Genomic DNA, 19196 nt, shown 5'->3' with positions numbered 1-19196 from the left:
CCATGCATACATGCTTGATCATACCATAACACTTCGATCATTAGACCTAAAGGTTTTGTGAGACTTTATCTTATTGAAACTCGTTAGCCAGTCTGATGATTGAAGTGGTATGGTCTAACCCTTATGTAAGCTTTTCTCACGGAGTACGAACGTCCAGGCTTAAGCTCTGTTAGACTTATATTTAAAACAAGCGTCTCAGATGGTTTGCCTAGTGGAAAATGTTTAAGTTTTGCACGGTAAATGGACAAAACTGATGTCATTTATCGTACAAGCCAGCTTCATGGTAAACATTATCAGCCGTTTGTAGATTGAATACTGTAAGTTTTTCGGTTGCGACTGACTGACGAGTTTCAATAAGAATCAAACCTAGGTCTTAGTCGGCTAGTTCATTTAAAGTTCAGTATATTTTGCACACTTGTTAAGCAACTAAAAAAAAAGTTTTTTTTCTTTGTATTTTTAATTTTAATAATTAAAACTTTATTTTTCGATTAATTTTAAGAATGTTTAGGTAAGGTGGGTTAGGGATAAGGGTATAAAAAAAATCGAAAAAAAAAAAACTTAAAAAAAAATTAGCTTAATTAGCAAATCAACAAATAAGACTGATCTCTAAGTATACTTTCGGTCTTAGTCTACCAAAAGCTTGTGGTTAGACGATCTAACTAAGTAGTATGATCAAACCTTTACATTTCCAAATAGTACAAAATGTTGAATTCCTTTCAAAATTACTGTAACTAACACTAATAATCTCAAGAAAAGTTTGATTGTACATTTTGTCTGCCCTATTGTAACAAATGTAAACTTTGTCAAGTATTAAATTGTTTTGTTTAAAATATCGATTAAAAAACATAAAAGAAGATGACATCGAAAGTTAGATATATCAGGTAACTGTTCAAAAGTATAGGTTTAATCCTTTGCTAACAAAAGATCCTAGTGAAGTAACTTAACTGGAATATAAATAAAAACAAATTGTACAGTAATCTTTCTTTATTGTACCAACATATGTTTCTGTGTGTTAAGCTTAATCAAGTTTTAGGAAGTTTGTGACATTTTTTTACCTATGATTTTCATGTTAATTAATGTGGTTTCCCAATAAAATGATTTTAAAAGTTAATGCATCATACAATCAAAATATTAAAAAAGTTAAACTTTAAAAGTAATATTTATCTATATAGTAGTATAATCGTTATCTAAGTAGACATGCGACTACCATAGTTGTTTTTCACTAGAGAAAATTAGACTCAACACATCTAAATGTTCTTTTTTATGCCTAAGCTCAGATAGTTGTAAAAACTTTTAATGCATTAGTAAAAGCTATAAAAAACAAAAGTAAACTATATTGTACATTTAGCAACAGATCTGCTAACTTGAACTGATTTTATAAAAACTTTAGTCAATTGTTTGAGTAAGAGTGCTTTTAGTAATGGCCTATACTTTAGAAAGTTTTTTGGTTATCTTCTAGTTGAGAAATGTGTATTTTACTTATTGAATTTATTGTTTTCAGAAAAACTTTTTTTACATTATATAGATTATTTTATATTAGCAGGGCTAGTATAAATTTATGAAAAAAACTAACTAAAATTATTATTAAGTAGAACCAAAAACAAGAAAAATAATAATAAAAATAAATCTACCAACCAAGGGTAAGGGTTAGGGGTAACAGTGATAGTAAGTATAAAAAATAAAATACAAATAATAACTAAAAAAATAAATAGATAATAGTAAAATAAATAAGTTACTGACTGAGAGTAACAGTGATAATAAAAACATTAATATAAAAGTTAAATATAAAATAAACAATGAACTTCACAGCCTAACCAAAAACAACAGCATCCGATTACGACTGGTTTCGTTCTTATTAGGACTTATTTTTTAACCCGCTTGGTTAAGATCACAACAGTGGTTTCTTGCGACTAAGCCTGCCTGATGAGTCCTAATAAGAACAAAACTGGTCGTAGGTTGTCTTGGATGCTGTTGTTGGTCGTGCTGTGAAGTTCATTGTTTATTATCGATGGCATAAAACATCTCAACTTTGTTGATGACGGCCAAAATAAATACTGGCTCTAAAAGTTTAATTACTAAAAAAACAAAATAAAAAATTGAAACTAACTTTGATAATAATTGTAAAGATTAGCAGGGCCCTGCTAATACAAAAAAATAAATATAATGTGAAAAAGTTCCTTAAGTAATAATAAATTTAATATATAAAATACATATTCCTAAACTAGAAGATAACTAGTGTTTTTGTAAAGGTACAATTAAAGTGGTTATAAAATTTTAAAGCTATACCTTAGAACTATAAGATATAATAATAAAATAGTTGTATATTAATTAACAGGTCTGCAAAATTTGAACTGTTTTTTTAAAGAGTTGTTTGTGTTAAAGCTAGAAGTAACAAGGCTTTTTTTTTTCTTTTGTTGCTATTATTTTAAGAAGAATCTTTTTTTATTTTCCAAAATCAATTTTAATTTTGTTTGCTGTTTAATCAGCTTTAACAACCTCTGACTTTTTCCTCCAGCTGTTTGATAAAGCTTTTAAACTTTTGAATTTTACCTTACTTTTTTCTTAATTTTAATTAAAAAAACGTTTAGTTTAAATGTTTTTAAAACTATAAGTTTGATTGATTTTGGAGCATGTTTCTTTGAAGGAATTACATTCTTAAAAACTTGCTTTTTGTCTACTTCAGGAGTCGGCAGCCTTTTGTAGCCCGTGGGCCGCACTATTTAAAAAAAATTTTTTAAGGGCTGCAATTATTTTTTAATAGTTGTAGTATTTAATATAAAAATACAGTTTTAAGCAAAAAATATGATAAAGTAAGCAATAATAAAGCACTAGTAAGAAGTGTTTATTGATTTAGGAGCTTTAAGTGCATAGGGGGGGGGGGGGGGGGGGCGGTAAACACCCTTTATTGAAAATAATTTTTGAGATATAGCCAGTCAAAGTCGGAGGCAACAATAGGATCCTTATGGGAGGCGCAAACTAAAATAACAAATAACTAGAAATCACTAAAAAATTGTCTCCTCCTACGTTTTTTGAGATAAATACCTCAAGTTTTCAGGAAGTGTTCCTTGCAGTACTTAAAAAATTCTGCAACAAAATTTAAAAAAATAAAAATAAAAGTTTTATAACAAAAAAAAAAAACTGTTTTTTTGTTTATTTTTAATATAAGATTTTTATTTTTAGTTTAAAAAAAATTCTTTACATAATTTTCTAAATACAGCAAGGAACATTTCCTAAAAATTTAAGATAGTTATCTCAAAAAACGTAGGAGGAGATAGATTTTTAGTGATTTCTAGTTATTTGCTGTTTTAGTTTGCGCCTTCCATAAGGATCCTATTGTTGCCTCCGACTTTGACCCGCTATAGCTCAAAATTTGTTTTGATTTTTTAAAATCTGTAAAAAGCATTTTGTAGCTTAGTAAAAACTATATAAAATAAGATCAAAAACCAAAAAAAAAGGTTGTTTACCAACCCCCTATGCCCTTAACCTAAGATTTAATACAAAACATTTTGTCTTTATGGTTTAAAAAAAGTATGTTTTAAGCTAAAAATTACCTTGCAAGCTACAGATTTTGGCTCTGAGGGCCGCATTTGGTCTAGTTGAATGTAAGAATAAACTAGTGTCAATATTTTTTGATCTAGACAAGTTTTTGGTATATAGTATAAGTAATAAGTCATTGTGTTTTATGATGACAATAGCGTTAATATTTATTTATTGATTTTTACATGAAGTATGTAAGTCTTATAGTTAAAAAAAAAATTTTTTTTAGAAAATCAAACTTGTATGACTTTGAAGTGAACAAAAGAAAATACCCAATAGTTTTTAACTCAGAATACGCTGTATCAGTTTTTGGTTTTGAAAAATATCATCCTTTTGATACTCAAAAATGGCCTAAAGTTTTCAACAAATTGATAGGTTTTTTCAAATGTTCAATATAAAAATGTTTATGATATTGGATCTATTTGCTTCAACCTTAAGAAAAATTATAAAGTTAAATTTAGCTTTAATTTAAAATTGTTTAGTGTATAAATAATTGCTATCTATTAACTAAATTTTCCTGTATTTGTTCTATTTAATTTAATATATTCTTTTTTGTAGACTCTCATAAGTAACATCTAACAATACTTGTCAGCACAATATCCAATATCTTTCAGTATTTGACCAGACCTTACTAACTACTTGAATTTTTTATCATACTTTTTTTTAAAGCTGAATTTATATTATTTACAAAAGTGTGTTGAATATTTTTTTCATTGAGGTCAAACGAGAATGTTTTGTGATTAAGTAAAAAGCTAGTTTCTCCAATAATTTTGGTTGTTAAAAATACATTTCTGATAAAAAAAACAAATATCAAAGTATTTTTTAATAAGTCTTAAAATCAAAAATATTTTTCCCTGTGCAAAACTTGAGAAAAACATAAAAAAACTAACCAACTGCACAATGAAAAACAGTATCATTTTAAGTACTTTCTGCCGTACTAGTTAAAACGTTTTTTTTTTGAAATTTAATTACTAAAATATTTTATAAACAAAGTATGCTAAATAAAAGATACTAAAATGATGTAGTAATTGATAATCAATGTCTTTCAAAAACTTATTTCTAAATTGAATAAAACAACTTGATTAAATATTTTGTTTTATATTTTATTGTTCCGAGAATATAAATATTGAATTATACTAAACTAAGTTATCAACATCGTAAGTAACTGTTTGATTAAAAATAAAATATTTAACTACTCTAAGTAGATTTAAAATCTTATTTATTTAAAATATTTTTATTGCACAAGCTGTCTAAACTCTGACATAGTTCAAGACTTTAAAGTTTTCAAACAATGTAATAAACATTACAAAGCGAACTCTACAGCCTGGAATCAGTATTGATTGAGGCAGTTTGACTTAATTTAAATACGCAAAACTAGTAGCATTAAGTGGAAAAGCAAAACTTAAAATAAATCAAATAAAATACTTTTACTTAAGATTTACTTGCTAGACTTTAAAATTTGTTTTATTTGAATTTATTCATACATCATAATTAAAACTTAATTTTTAAACTGTTTTAGAAACCAAAATTTTTTCAAATTCATTTAAACCACTTGAGAATGAATCTTGTATAGTTTTGAAAACGTTGGTGAAATAAGGTATAAAATAAAAATGAGTAACTTCTCTACACTTATTGCAAATGGTATATAAGTAACTATATTATTTTTTTAAGTATTTACGTTTTAAAAACATATTGCTAGTTTTATAAGAAATTTATGAACGTATACTGTTGCAGAAGAGAAGATGGTTATGAAATATCAAACTTACAATGCAAGTGAAGCCACTGAAAAAGACTTATTAATAGTGCACGATCAAAGTTATTTGGATAGTTTAAAGGTGATTATATTACAACAAGTAATTGTTTTTTAGACAAATAAATGCTATCAGATTTTACCAATTAGATTAACCATTGACGTAATGTATAATTTTCAAATTATTGTAGGTAGAATATTGATTTTTAAACAAATATGTAATTTTAAAGTTTAAAAGTTCCACTTTAGTTTTTTGATTTTGGGCCAAGATGAACTAGCTGCTTCTAGGATGTTTAGAGACAATTTTTATAAAATTATTTGATTTTTTATTATTTCTTCTCACACATTTCTGCTGCAGTTGGGGTGAGCTCTTAAGTAGTAACTGTTTATGGTCTGCAGAAGACAACTTCTCATTTTTGTTGTTTATAATTTTTTACTATAATTATATTTATTTACTATATTTATTAAACACTATCTCAAGTTAAAACTAAATTCCTATAAAAACTGTCCATAAAATTTTAAGTGACATCCTTTCTTTTATACAGAAGTTTAACTAGTAGTTATTACCACCATCACCAATAGAGTTGAGATGTTTCGCGCCATCAATAGTAATTAATGAACTTTACCGCAAGATCAACAACAACAGCATCCAAGACAATCCTACAACTGGTTTTGTCATTAGTAGGACATCACCGGTTGTATGATTGTCTCGGATGCTGTTGTTGTTGATCTTGCGGTAAAGTTCATTAATTATTATTAATTTTATACAGAATATAATACGCACAACACTAATGCAATAAGTGATTGGTCAAATACTTTGTTTTACAAAAATTGATACTGGCCTTTATTTGAAAGCTCAGACTTTTTACTATGAAATATATTGTTTACAGACCATTGGAATTTTAGTTAAGGGCATAGGGATGTAAAACACTTTTTTTTTTTGAAATTTGATCTTATTTTATATAGTTTTTACTAAGCTACAAGATGTCTTTTACAGATTATTAAAATTCAAAAAATTTTTTGAGATATAGCCAGTCAAAGTCAGAGGCAAAAATAGGATCCTTATGGGAGGCGCAAACTAAAATAACAAATAACTAGAAATCACTAAAAATTTGTCTCCTCCTACGTTTTTTGAGATAAATACCTCAAATTTTCAGGAAGTGTTCCTTGCAGTACTTAGAAAATTCTGCAACAAAATTTATAAAAAAAAAAGAAATTTAATAACAAAAAAAAAAAAAACTGTTTTTTGTTTATTTTTTATATAAAATTTTTATTTTTTAGTTTTTTAAAAATTGTTTTTGACAGAATTTTCTAATATAATCTAATTTTTCTAAATATATCAAGGAACATTTCTTAAAAATTTGAGATAGTTATCTCAAAAAACGTAGGAGGAGATAGATTTTTAGTGCTTTCTAGTTACTTGCGGTTTTAGTTTGCGCCTTCCATAAGGATCCTATTGTTGCCTCTGACTTTGACCCGCTATAGCTCAAAATTTATTTTGAATTTTTTTAATCAGTAAAAAGCATTTTGTAGCTTAGTAAAAACTATATAAAATAAGATCAAAAACCAAAAAAAAAGGTTGTTTACCTATGCCCTTAATATTTTTTTATTTGTGTAGTGCAAAAAATATGAATAATAAGAGCAAGTTTTTTATAAAAAATTATTACGCTACTATGAACTGAGTGCTTAGTAATTGAAATCAAATAAGACATGTATTTATAGTAAAGCATTGATTTTAGCTGAATTAAATAAATCCTTTTCTTACTAAAACTGTCCGGATAAGCATGGAACCGGATAACTAGTGAGGAAGCACTGTATATTGCTTTATTAAAAATAAGAATTAAGTATTTAATTCTTATTACAACCTCTAAATATTTTAAATTCAAAATTTATTGTTGTTTCAAATCGTTAAGTAGCTAAAGTAAAAGAATAAATAAAATTTTTTTTACCCTTATATAGTACAATTAAACAATTAATTTATTCTTTATTTATATGTTTAAATTTTAGATAAAGTAACTTAAACTTAGATTTACATTATAAGTTTATATATTTTAATTGAATATAATGAAAGTGTATATAATAAAATTTAATATATTTTATAGTGGAGCTCATCAATTGCAAGAATTGCAGAAGTGATGGCTATAGCATTGATACCTAATTCACTACTTCAAAGAAAAGTTTTACTTCCTCTGCGGTAATTTTCTACTTAATTACATTACATATCTCTTTGTAATTTAGAAAATCTTTACATATAATAAACTAGTTAGTCAGTTAATCGTTTTACTTATAAACTTACTTAAAAGCCCAAAGTATACAGTGAAAGATACTTTTTATAAAACATAAAACAAGTAAATTAGTGTTTGAAATATGATGAATATTGAAAAATTTCTGATTTAAGCTTATAAAAGGGAAAATTTCATGGCGAATTTTCTTGGGTAATTTTAAATTAACTAAAAATCTATCTACCTACATTTTTAAGGAATTTGCCTCAAATTTTTATGAAATATTAATTGAAATTTCTTGAATAAATTATAAATATCAAAAAGAAAAAAAAAAAACCAAAACAATAAAGATCAGTTTTTTTGTTAAATTTCGATAAATTTTTTTAGGTAGCTATTATTAGATTGGTTTCCTCTAATTTATTCACATTAAACTAAAGATTAAACTAAGAAAGTTTTAAAAATTTTTCTTAGAGATTGTAGGAGGAGATTGATTTTTAGTATATTAGTCTACTTTTATCTTTTTAGTTTCCACCTTCCATAGGAATCTTATAAAACTTTCTAGCGCTTTTATAAGAAGCTTATTGTTTCTTTAACTTTGATCGCTCATATTTAAAAAAAATACTTTAAGTTTTAAAAAACATTTAAAACAATTTGTAGCTTAGTTATCAATGTAAAAAATGAGGCTAATTTAATAAAGTGATTTACATTTAATAAAATTTATATTTTCAAACAAATTAGATTTCCTAAAAAAACAATTTTATAAAAACTTTAATACACATACCATAATTATGTTCCATAATTAACTAATATTATACACAACTTTAGAATACAAAATGACTAGATTTAGTATTTATCTGTTTTATTAGAAAAAAATGATGATTTTGGAAAAGATATTGATACCAAAATGTAGTAAATTTATACCAAATATTCATTTCAACTATGATTAAATTTATTACGTAAGTTAGTTTTTTATATTAGAACACTTCCTCAAATTATTAAATTTTGATATTATTATATTTCTTTTGGTAAAAAAAAAACTTACACTTAAATGTAGTTTATATATGAAATATTACAGCATGCAAACGGGAGGCAGTGTAATGGCAGGAAAGCTGGCAATGGAGTACGGCTGGTCAATCAACATCGGTGGTGGTTTCCATCATGCTAGCTACGAAAAAGGAGGGGGTTTTTGTGTGTACGCGGATATTCAACTTCTTATTGCGGTTTAGACTATTTAAGAGCTATACTATTTAAATTTTTACTTATGTGCCTTGCATCAGTAGTTTTGCTAAAGTTTAGTTAAACTAGTTTTTTTTGACAAAGTAGTGTCTTGTATGAATAACGTATTAAATGAAATTTATTTTCCTATTTCTTTTCTTTTATAATATTGTAACTAAATTAACTTAGTTCCTACGGCATCACTACTGTCGAGTAAGAAAAGTCATGATAGTTGATTTAGATGCACATCAAGGAAATGGATATGCGAGAGATTTGATGTGCGACAACTCTGTGTACATATTCGACATTTTCAATCGCAATGTGTTTCCTCAGGATGGTTACGCAAAACGTGCTATAAAAAAGTTTATATTCAATTAAATTTTTGTTTATTTAGTGATTGTTAAAATTTTTTGTTACTATACTTAATTATTTCATATTAGAAAAAAATGGTTAAAGTCAATTTATTAAAAAAAAACTATTTTTATGATTTAAAACTGATTATGGAAAGAAGGTTTCCAAGTTAAGTTTTAAGTATACAAAAACTGTATTTTAAGTTTATTAATAAGTCAAAAGTAACAAAAATTAAAATGTATTTATTTTTTATTTTTTTTGATACTAAATTCTTATCGAAATTTTTTAAACATAAAAAATTATAGATTTTTTTTTTAACGCATCTATTACTTTAATTAAATTACTTTTAAGATACTGTTTAAAGTTGAGTTTTAATTCTAATTCTAAGAGTTTAAACTTTGCCAAGATAGATTTGTTAACATTAATTCTAAAACCTTACTTGCTATATAATACTAAAAGTTTTATAATTTTAGCAATGCTGTTTATTAGTTAGTTTAGATTGTTTTTATCTGGATTTTTGTGTTAAAATACAACACAAAAGTACGAGTAAAAACAGTTTGCAGATCTTTAGATAGGTCATTTGGTGAAATTTTAAGTATTTTGAAATAGCCAATTTAGTTTTTCAAAATGTTGCTAAAGAAGTAATGTAAAAAGTTAAGATTATGTAGCCAAGGTGATCACTGGACTTAAAAAGATGTCTGCTTTTGTTTGCTGTAACAGTTACTTTTTGTTATGATTCTCATCATGACCGAGGGATTCTCATTTATCTATTTTTTCAGTAAATACTGTAAATTAATCTGTGTAAAACTATCGAAGTGCTCTTATAAAAATATGTAATCGGTTTGAATTATTAGATAAAAATTAATATATATTATATTTTACAAAATATCATATCTAGTATTGTTTAGCATTATTTACCATTATTTTTATCTTTTATTTATGATCAAAAATAGCTACATTTATATATATCATCTAATAATACTAAAAAAAGTATATAGAAACTGGTTGTAACAAAAACAAATAAATATAGAAAAATTGAAGTGCAAAACAATATTGAAGATGAGCAATACTTAAGTTTGTTAGAAAAAGGTTTAAAAGAAGCAATGTGTGAGTGCCAACCAGATTTCGTAGTGTACAATGCTGGCACAGATGTACTACGTGGAGACTGTCTCGGTAAAATGTCACTTACACCTGAGGTAGTTCAAGTACTTTTTATACTATTTTCAGTTTTATCAAATCTGTTTATAACCTAAATCAAAACTATTTGTTTTCTATGCAAAAAGCTTATTGACTTACGGGGTTTCCCTGCTAACCAAAAGAAGTTTTTGATAAAAAAAAATATGTTTTCGTTTTATCAAATTTTACCCTATTTGATTATCAATAGTAGTTTTGAGATTAAAAAATCAATGTATTTATACAAAAGTTATAAAGAATCCATAAGTGTTCAAGTTACACCTTTGAGTAGCTTTTATTTAGCTTTCAAATTCAAAGTGTATCAAAACAGGGTGTTATTCAAAGAGATGAGCTTGTTTTCCAGAACTGTCTTGAAAATAAAGTTCCTATTTGTATGTTATTATCCGGTGGATATCAAAAACTAAATGCTGAAGTAATCTCTAAATCCATACTTTCTATGTATAGCAAGGGTCTGTTAGTTCCAATGGAGCAAACTATTGCATCTCAAGACCCTTGCGCTCATAGCACTTTTGTGGATTGCAACACTACTGAAAATGAAAACACTAGCATTCTTTCCAGACTATTTGGTTTTAATTAAATCGTTAGACTTAATTAATTTTTTGATATAAAGTTAAAAAAAGCTATTTAACCTTAAGTTACATTAAACAATTTTCTTTTAATCTTTATGTTTATGATCTTATACTACTTGTCATTTCTTTAGAACGGGTGTGTTAATTTTATAAGTCGAATATTTATATAGAGTTAATGCATTTTATTTCCTTTATGTGGTAGTAGCTATATTTAAATTAATTGTCTTTTTTATAGTAAATGTTGTCGATATTTTTGATTTTACGTCGAAGCCTTCATTTTAGTATTACGCATAAGCTTGCCAATATAGTTCTTATTATCACCTTTTTGCAATACATATTTTTTAGTGTCACATGTTTACTGCTTTCTACTTATTAATAAATATTTGTTAATAGAGATATATCAAACTGTTTAAACCTTAGTGTATTTAACTTATTTTTCTTGTTGTTGTTAAAATTCAAAGTTTATATAATATTTCACCAAAAATCTAACACTTCATGTTTAATTGCTTAACTATCCATTACTTAATCTCTATGAGTTAGGTGATTTACTTAACTTTTATGGGAAAAACTGCTTTTGAAAGTAACTTTAGAAAGCAAGCAACAGTTTATTTTCTGTTTTTAAGCTTTAACAGTCTTAAACTTCTAAAACTAAAAATTAAGTAATTAAATTTTTCAACTGTTATTGTACGCAAACACTCTATTGACTGTATTTGGTACAAAAACAGTTGTTTTGATTTTTAAATGAGTCCTGCTTGTCGGATCTCTCGGATTTCACGTCTGTATTAAAGTAATATGTTATTTGTAATTTAGTTAAAAAAACAACCGTTTTGTAAATTAACTTATTTTCAGTAAATAAAAAACAAAACATATGAATGCTGCCGTAGATAATACCAACCATGGTCTTGTCGCTATTTTCTTCTTATACTAATAAAATTTCTTACAGTTGAAACACTGCGGTTAGAAGGTTATAAAAAACGAATACTTATCGGTGCTTTTATCCTTTTTACACCTTTCAGACTATGACTTGAAAAATCGACTAAATAATAAAATAAAATAGTGAGTCAGAAAAACATATAAAGAAATGGTTAATGTTTATTACCTAACTTACGAAGTATCGAAAACATTCAAAAAAGATAGATATCTTTTATTAAGAATTTATAAATTAATAAAAAAATTCAAGAAGCAGTTATATAACTTTATAGGATTGTTTTAAATAAATTACCGAGAACAAACAGCGTCAGTTTCCAGAGAAAATGCTAAAAAAATTTGGTTGGAATTCGGTTGCTTTTTTTTTGAAAGTTATAAACAACAAATGTGAGTTATTTCGCCTGACAAGATTTAGCTGATTTTAAATAGACTGACTAGTTTAACTTTTCAATTAAAAACTTAGTTTTTGCAAGAAGCTTTAAACTTTTATCCAAGAACTTAATATGGAAATTTCGGTTGTTCAATTTGACAAAAGTGAAAGGAGCACTTGGTTAAAATACATACTAAAATGATCATTATACACTAATTTTGTCATTAGATAAAAGAGTCTCAAGAACTTTCTAACTTAATTATTTAAATTCTTTAAAAAAAATTTAAATTTAGAACAATATAGTCATATAGATTTAAAATGTAAACTAGTTTAAACCTAACTTAATGCTGAACAAAATTAATTAAGTTCAAAAAATAAATAACTTTATGAAGTTTTTTTACGTTTTATATTGTAAAAATAAAATAGAAATTTTCATCAATTTTATAACTCAATCGTTAAATTAATAAAAACATACAAAAAAAACCTGTATGTGCAAATAAATTATTAAAATGAGTGCGTTTTGCTGCTTTTAAATATGATAGTTATTTCAGTCGGTCTAATAATGTATTTGCATACAATACAGCTGCTTTTATTTTCCAAAAGGCTTTGCTTATTTGGATGCCCATGATTTAACGCTTAATTACGTAATGTCTAACAAGTGAAATAAAAAGTGTTTTCTAACTTTGAAACAAGCAGTTTGAAGTTTTTCTACAGAGCTTAAAAATATATGCAAAGATAATTTTTGTTGGAGAACAATTTTGTAGGTCTCTTCAATTTACCTATATATAATTCTTTTCGGGGATAATAAGGGCATAAAACCAAAGACACGGTAAAATAATTTTAAAAGGAAACAAATTTACAAGAAAAAAAAAAAACAAAGATATCTAGTTTTAAAAAATATAAGAAACAGAGGTTTTCTTAAAGTTTTTGGTGTTAATTTTAGTAAGTAGTAAAAAGTAATGTTTTCAAATTGTCAAATTTCAACACCGTTATGTTTGATAGGAAACACACTTAGTTTCAATCCATGTTTTTTCATTCACCATCATTTGCCACACAAGTAAATTCAACCCGAGTCAATATCCACCTGATCAAATTTTATCCGAGTTTATTCCATTCCGTATTAATTCCCGCCCAATTTATTTTGTCCATTTACTTCCAACCCGACAATTCCAAATAACAAAAATTCCAATTCAAATCAATCCCTACCTGAGTAACTCCAACCGAAAAATTTGATATGTTTTAACATCCTGAGCAACTCTTAAATGAAAACATATTCAATGATGTTTTGATAAGTTCCTTTGTCAAACAGTCCCAGTTAAAATAATTTTGATATAAATCAAATGAAAATAATAAAAAACCAAACTTATAGAGAGGTAAACATTTATTTTACAACTTAATGAAAAAAAATTGTGAAAATTGTTGTAAATGTAAAAACAATATGTAATTTTTAAAAAATTTCTAAAGTTGAAAATGAAACTCTTCGAGTTGTAAAATCATTCAAAAATGGTTTTTTTTTATAATTTTGATTGGCTAGTTTTGAACGAAAAATTTATTCAAATTGTGGAAGTTAATTGAATTTAATACTGTTTGTACTTTATTCTACAGAAAAAAAACTTTTAAAACTACCTAGTTTTTGACTTTGTTCTTAAAAAAACAGTAGAAAATTTTAGGGGTACTGTTTTATGGGCGGATTTAATTGCAGCAGCTTTTAAAAATATCAAATTTTGATTTTGATCTTTATAAAGCATAAACTAGGCATTACATAATACCAAAAATTAAACATATATAGATGATTTTTATTGTTATAAGTATATAATTACAAGTAATTGAAGTAAAATATTTTAAAATAAAGCCATATTCAATTGCTTTTTTACTACGTTTATTCCAGTTTTTCAGAGGTCGCACAGAATACCAGTCAAAATACGTTCCTGTTAGAACCACAGTGAAGCACAAACACAAGACTACCGTTTGTCAAGAAACATCTGCATCTAATCAAATAACCCATGTATTCAAAAAAGTACTTAAACTTGTAATTATCTCAAACAACTATAATTTAGTCATCAATCATAACTATTAAAGTTCTATTAACTTATTTTATTTACATATAACTATAAAGTGCTTCTCCTAGAATCTTAACTCTTTATTGTAAGCAATATCTATTTCGGCCATCATCAACAAAGTTGAGATGTTCGCGCCATCAGCAATAAATAATGAACTTATAGTTTTTTAAACTTTTTTCACAAACGTTCGCTTCAGTACTCTGTAATTACACCTGCTTGGTAGGATCACAGCAGCGGCTTCTCGCGACTACACCTAACTAATGAGTCCCAATAACGACAAAACCGGTCGTAGATTGTCTCGGATGCTGTTGTTATTGCTCGTGTGAAGTTCATTATTTTTTTGTAAGCAAAGTTTTATATCTACCAGGCTTGCTTGTTCACCATAAAAACTATTCAAAGATTTGCCACGACAAAGTTTTAGTACTATAATTTAGATAAAATTAACGTACAACAGTTATTTTGTTTGTATATCAAAAATAATTAGAAAAAAGTTTCTCTTTTTCAAAACGATTAAATACATATCTTTATAATTTATATAAAATACTTATACTTTATAATTTTATTTTAAACACGTCTAAAAAAAAATGTGTCACAATCGTATATACATTTAGACAACTCTTTGTAAAAGTTATTATAACTGTGAAATTTTTTTTTAAAGTTAGAATATCTTGTTAGTTTCCTTATTAAATCTTTTAAAGTTCGGAGATAATCATTTATTCTAAAATATATGTATTAGCATTTAGTATGAACTAACCAAAAAATTTTTAATACTTTAAAACATTAAAAAAAAAGATTAGTACATTGTTTAAGATATTTGCTTTTTTTTTCCTATAACCTTAATAATTTTAATACTAATGTTTGTGATTTTGATTAAATTTTTGATTTTTCACTATTATTCTTTTAACTTTTTTAAAGAAATTAATTGATATGCATAATAACATTTACACTAATGATATAAGTTTGTCTATTTTCTTAAGTTTGTTGTTAGTAATACTTCATAAAAATTAATAGAATAATTAAAAAATTTCAAATACATAATTACGTTAACTTAATGTTTAACTTAATTCAATATTGTTTATTGAGTGACAAAAAACGATCAAAAAGTTTGGTTCAAGGACCTGGTGCACGAAAAAACCTTTCGGTTATCGAGTCATACACCAGACCAGTTTAACGTCATGTCCAGGACATTTTGTGTTCTAATTAAATTTCAAACTTTAGACATGTATTAAAAAAGTAATTTTAAGAACTTCAACCTCACCTTATAAAAGTTAAATACAATAGTAAAACATTACAAACTTTCTTTAAATTAATTGTACAGTTTTTTATTCAAATTTAATAATGTCACAAAAACTAAAGTTAAGAACTTTTAACTTAGTTTTAAAACAAATAATGTTTTTATTTTAATTATGTCCGAAAAGATAAAATAGCTTACTAAGACTTATTTTTAAACTAATACTAGTGATCTACTGGATCCGAATCCGGAAACTAAAATCCGGCAGTATGTGGGTTCGGATATTTTTACAAAATAGTATACGTTTCGGATCCGGATTCGGATCTAAAAACGCATTATCCGGCCGAATCCGAATTTGGATAGTTTGATCCGATAGAACACTAGTTTTTACACTAGTTTAAGACATTTTCTCCTCAAACAACTAAGTTTATAAAAAAAAAAGTTAAACAACTAATAATTATAGAAAAACCGCATAGTTATATTCTTGCAAGAATAAAAATAAAAATACAATTATTATTTTGTTTTTCAGTAAAGTTATTATTATAACTTATTTAACTAGTAAAAAAAGAAAACAAGTTATAATATAGAGTGAATTAAACTTAATACTTATCAAAATATCCAATTTTGTTCTACAAAATAACCAAAATAAAGTTTAGAAAATAAAGAAAAGGAAACATAAAAATGTAAGTAAAAGGTTGAAATTATTTAAAAAACAGTTTATTAAAACTTGATATGCTTACCAGAACATTTCTCTTTACTTTTCTTACGTTTTAGTTTTAAATTTATACAACACAAATTTTGAAATAATATTATAAACAGTAGTTTATATAGTTTTTTAATTAGGATTATTTATATGGTAACTTTTTATTATTATTAGTAAAACGACAAACATGATGTAAAAAAATCAAGGTATGGTACATAAACAAAAGCTTTATAATAGAAAAGAAAATAAAAAAACTGAATATAAAAATCTTCAAAACAGTGCTGTTCTTACAATAATAATAAAAAACTGATAAATAGGTTTTAAAGTAGTTTTATAACTTTTCGACAAGTTTAGTACTGATTTTAATAGCAAAAGTAGAGTTATCATCTAAAACTTTGTAGAATATAATAACTATATTATAATCGTAAAATAAAATAAAATGAAAACAAAATCGTAAAAAAAAAATTAAACTTAGTAAAAGAAACAAAAGAAAAGTTATTAATTACAACATTTAACTTTTTATAGAGTATACTAAGTTTTAATTGATTGGTATATATTAATATTTTTTTTAACTACGTATGTTTTATTAACCCTTTCATTAATTTTGATGTAAAAAAACAGATTTGTTTTTATTCCATTAAGTTTTAACTGAAAAATTTGTTTTACTGTATATTGTCAAACGCAATCGTTCGGCTGATGTTTTACAAGTTATTTTATTTCCCATAAATGCTATACACCAATGCTTATTTCAAACTTAACTTAAAAAACCATAAAAGTGTATACGACACTTTTTCAGTCAAATCAATAGCAGTATAATTTAAATATTCAATCATAAACTTAATTTTATTTTATGCATTTGAGTGAATTTTTTCTATATAATGGTTCAATTTACTTACACTGAAATCACATTAAGATAATTTGATCACTGGTTGACAAGTTTAAGTTTTAATGTCTTGTTAACTTCATTTATATCAAAATTTTGTGTTCTAATCAAATTTCAAACTTCAGACATGTGTTACAAAAGTAATTTTAAGAACTTCAACCTCCTCTTATTAAAGTTAAATCCTAGTCATTTTATTATTAAATTTCATATTTATAAGAAAACCATTTTCCTCCAACTCTTGTTCCGATGATATTGAAATAAAATTTATGTTATAAAAAGTATTATTGATACCATAACAGGATAATCATTGTAGTTATATAAATTTACTTAAGTTCAATGCATCTCTTGTACTGTTGTTACAACCCATAGTTTATGTTTAATTATTTCTTAAATGAAATTATTTCATAAACCTACATAGCATTTTTCAATAAGACAAGATTAAAATAGTAAAAATAAAAACATTGTTTTATATATTTGATACCTAACTATTAAAAAAAATCCTAAATAAGTTTCAAGAAATTACAATTTATTTATGTTTTTTAATTTCATCAGTTTAATGCAATTAATTTCATTAAATCAATAAAACTAAACAGGTGTAAAAATGGTTGTTTTGTTTTCAAAAGAAGTTAGTCCTCTGCGAATGAAAAAAGCTATTCGGAAATACAAGAGGATGAAAAAGTTTCTTGAAATATACGATGAAAACGTTCAGAAGGTCTGCAATGAAGCGTCTGAAAGTGATGTGAAAAAAGTCTTGCAAACTGTTGAGAACAAACCAAAAGAACGTTTAGAACCTAAAAGTACCTCTAAGGAAGTAACTGATGAAAAGTTGTTCATTAGTGACCCTTTAAAGTTGGAATTGGATCAAAGTTTCATTTCCACTGATAATTTGAATGTTAAGAAGATTCAATCAGCAGCAAAGCCCAAAAAGAATTTCATCAAGAATAAAACAAGAGTATTAACAAAAAACAAAGGTGTAAACAATGATAAATCGCATCCTAAAATCAAACAAGTTGATTCGAAAAATATAATCTCTACTAATATGAATATAGGTCCTTCCAAAAAAGCCATAACGAAAAATAAACAGAAACCTAATGTAAAATCTAAATCTGTTTCAAAAACAGCTGATGTTGCAGAACAAATACAGAAAGAAAGCTCTGTGGATTGCGAAAAAATCAATTTACTCAAGTCTAATGGTAATTCTAGTAATTATAAGCCTAATAACTTAGCTAAGAAAAATCGTAAAAGAAATAAAAGGAAAAACAAAAAAACTCCAACTACTGATTCTTCTGGTATTAAAGGTGAACAAGTCGACCTGGAAACACCACCAAGTAGCGCCAACGTCGAAAGTACACCAAAAACATCTACTAGTGTTACGAAAAAAGAAGAAAAAGCCAGTACTACCACCAAAATTACTCAAAAACAAGATTTTAAAGAGATTTGTATTCTTTATTGGTTCAATAATGTTTACTTAAAAGTGTTTTTTCAACGTATGTTAAAAACAATCAATGAAAACTTACTTCCTACACTAACAAATGATAACGAAAATATCGATCATTTACAAGATGAAAATACTGCTGTAAATAAAAATAACCTGAAAAATGAGAAACCTGAGGTTATGAATCCTAACCTTAAAGATTTAAAATGGCATACAAAGTTCATTCCGAAAGAAACGATTTTATCAAATTCAAAGTTTGTAAACCAGCTTTTTTCAGAATTCGTGTCTGCGGACGAAAGTTCATACAAAGTTCACAAAGCAGTCAGCAGCATCACCACGAATTTCATTAGAATTTTGTGCAGGGTTTGGTGGAACGCTGAAACCCAAGCTAAAAAGTTGACTGAAGCGGAAAGAATCCTCAAAGATGCGCAGCAGATCACTAGGCTGCTTTCATTTTACTGCAGCATCATGTATGAAAGCTACAGTTCATTAGTACAGCTCTGGTGTGGCGAACAAGTTCTTATTGGTACTGATTTGCACAACAGGTTGGCTACAAACTGCATAAAAGCAAACGATACTTTGGCGATAGCGTTGAGAGATTCAGCCTTTGAAGAGGAACTTCGTAAAATAACATACGCTGGTTCAATAGTGATGGGAGAGTATTTGAGATTTGTCCATAACCATTCTTCGTAGCACACCAACATAACAGGTTCTGGAGAAGAGCGTGAAACTCAGCTACATCTTGTAAA

General features: G+C 26.1%; 1 protein-coding gene across 2 annotated transcripts; it reads left to right on the top strand.

The window, feature by feature from the left end:
• The first annotated feature begins 749 nt into the window (after positions 1-749).
• On the top strand, positions 750-11310 carry LOC145829384 (histone deacetylase 11-like). 2 transcript variants are annotated; one of them, XM_082937168.1, is made up of 8 exons: positions 750-881; positions 3767-3912; positions 5272-5372; positions 7390-7481; positions 8585-8729; positions 8914-9086; positions 10106-10271; positions 10580-11310. In XM_082937168.1, the coding sequence occupies exons 1-8, from the start codon at positions 856-858 to the stop codon at positions 10844-10846; spliced, it is 1116 nt and encodes a 371-aa protein (XP_082793294.1). In that variant the 5' UTR covers positions 750-855; the 3' UTR covers positions 10847-11310. The 2 variants fall into 2 exon arrangements, with proteins under 2 accessions (XP_082793294.1, XP_082793285.1); XM_082937159.1 differs by lacking the exon at positions 750-881 and having other exon boundaries at positions 3298-3912.
• The last annotated feature ends 7886 nt before the right edge of the window (positions 11311-19196 follow it).

The sequence above is a fragment of the Thalia democratica genome, chromosome 1, assembly GCF_965202585.1.
Source record: "Thalia democratica chromosome 1, ktThaDemo2.hap1.1, whole genome shotgun sequence".
Lineage (NCBI taxonomy): Eukaryota > Metazoa > Chordata > Thaliacea > Salpida > Salpidae > Thalia > Thalia democratica.
Note: the sequence above shows the minus strand (reverse complement) of the source record. Positions and strands in the feature narration are given on the sequence as shown.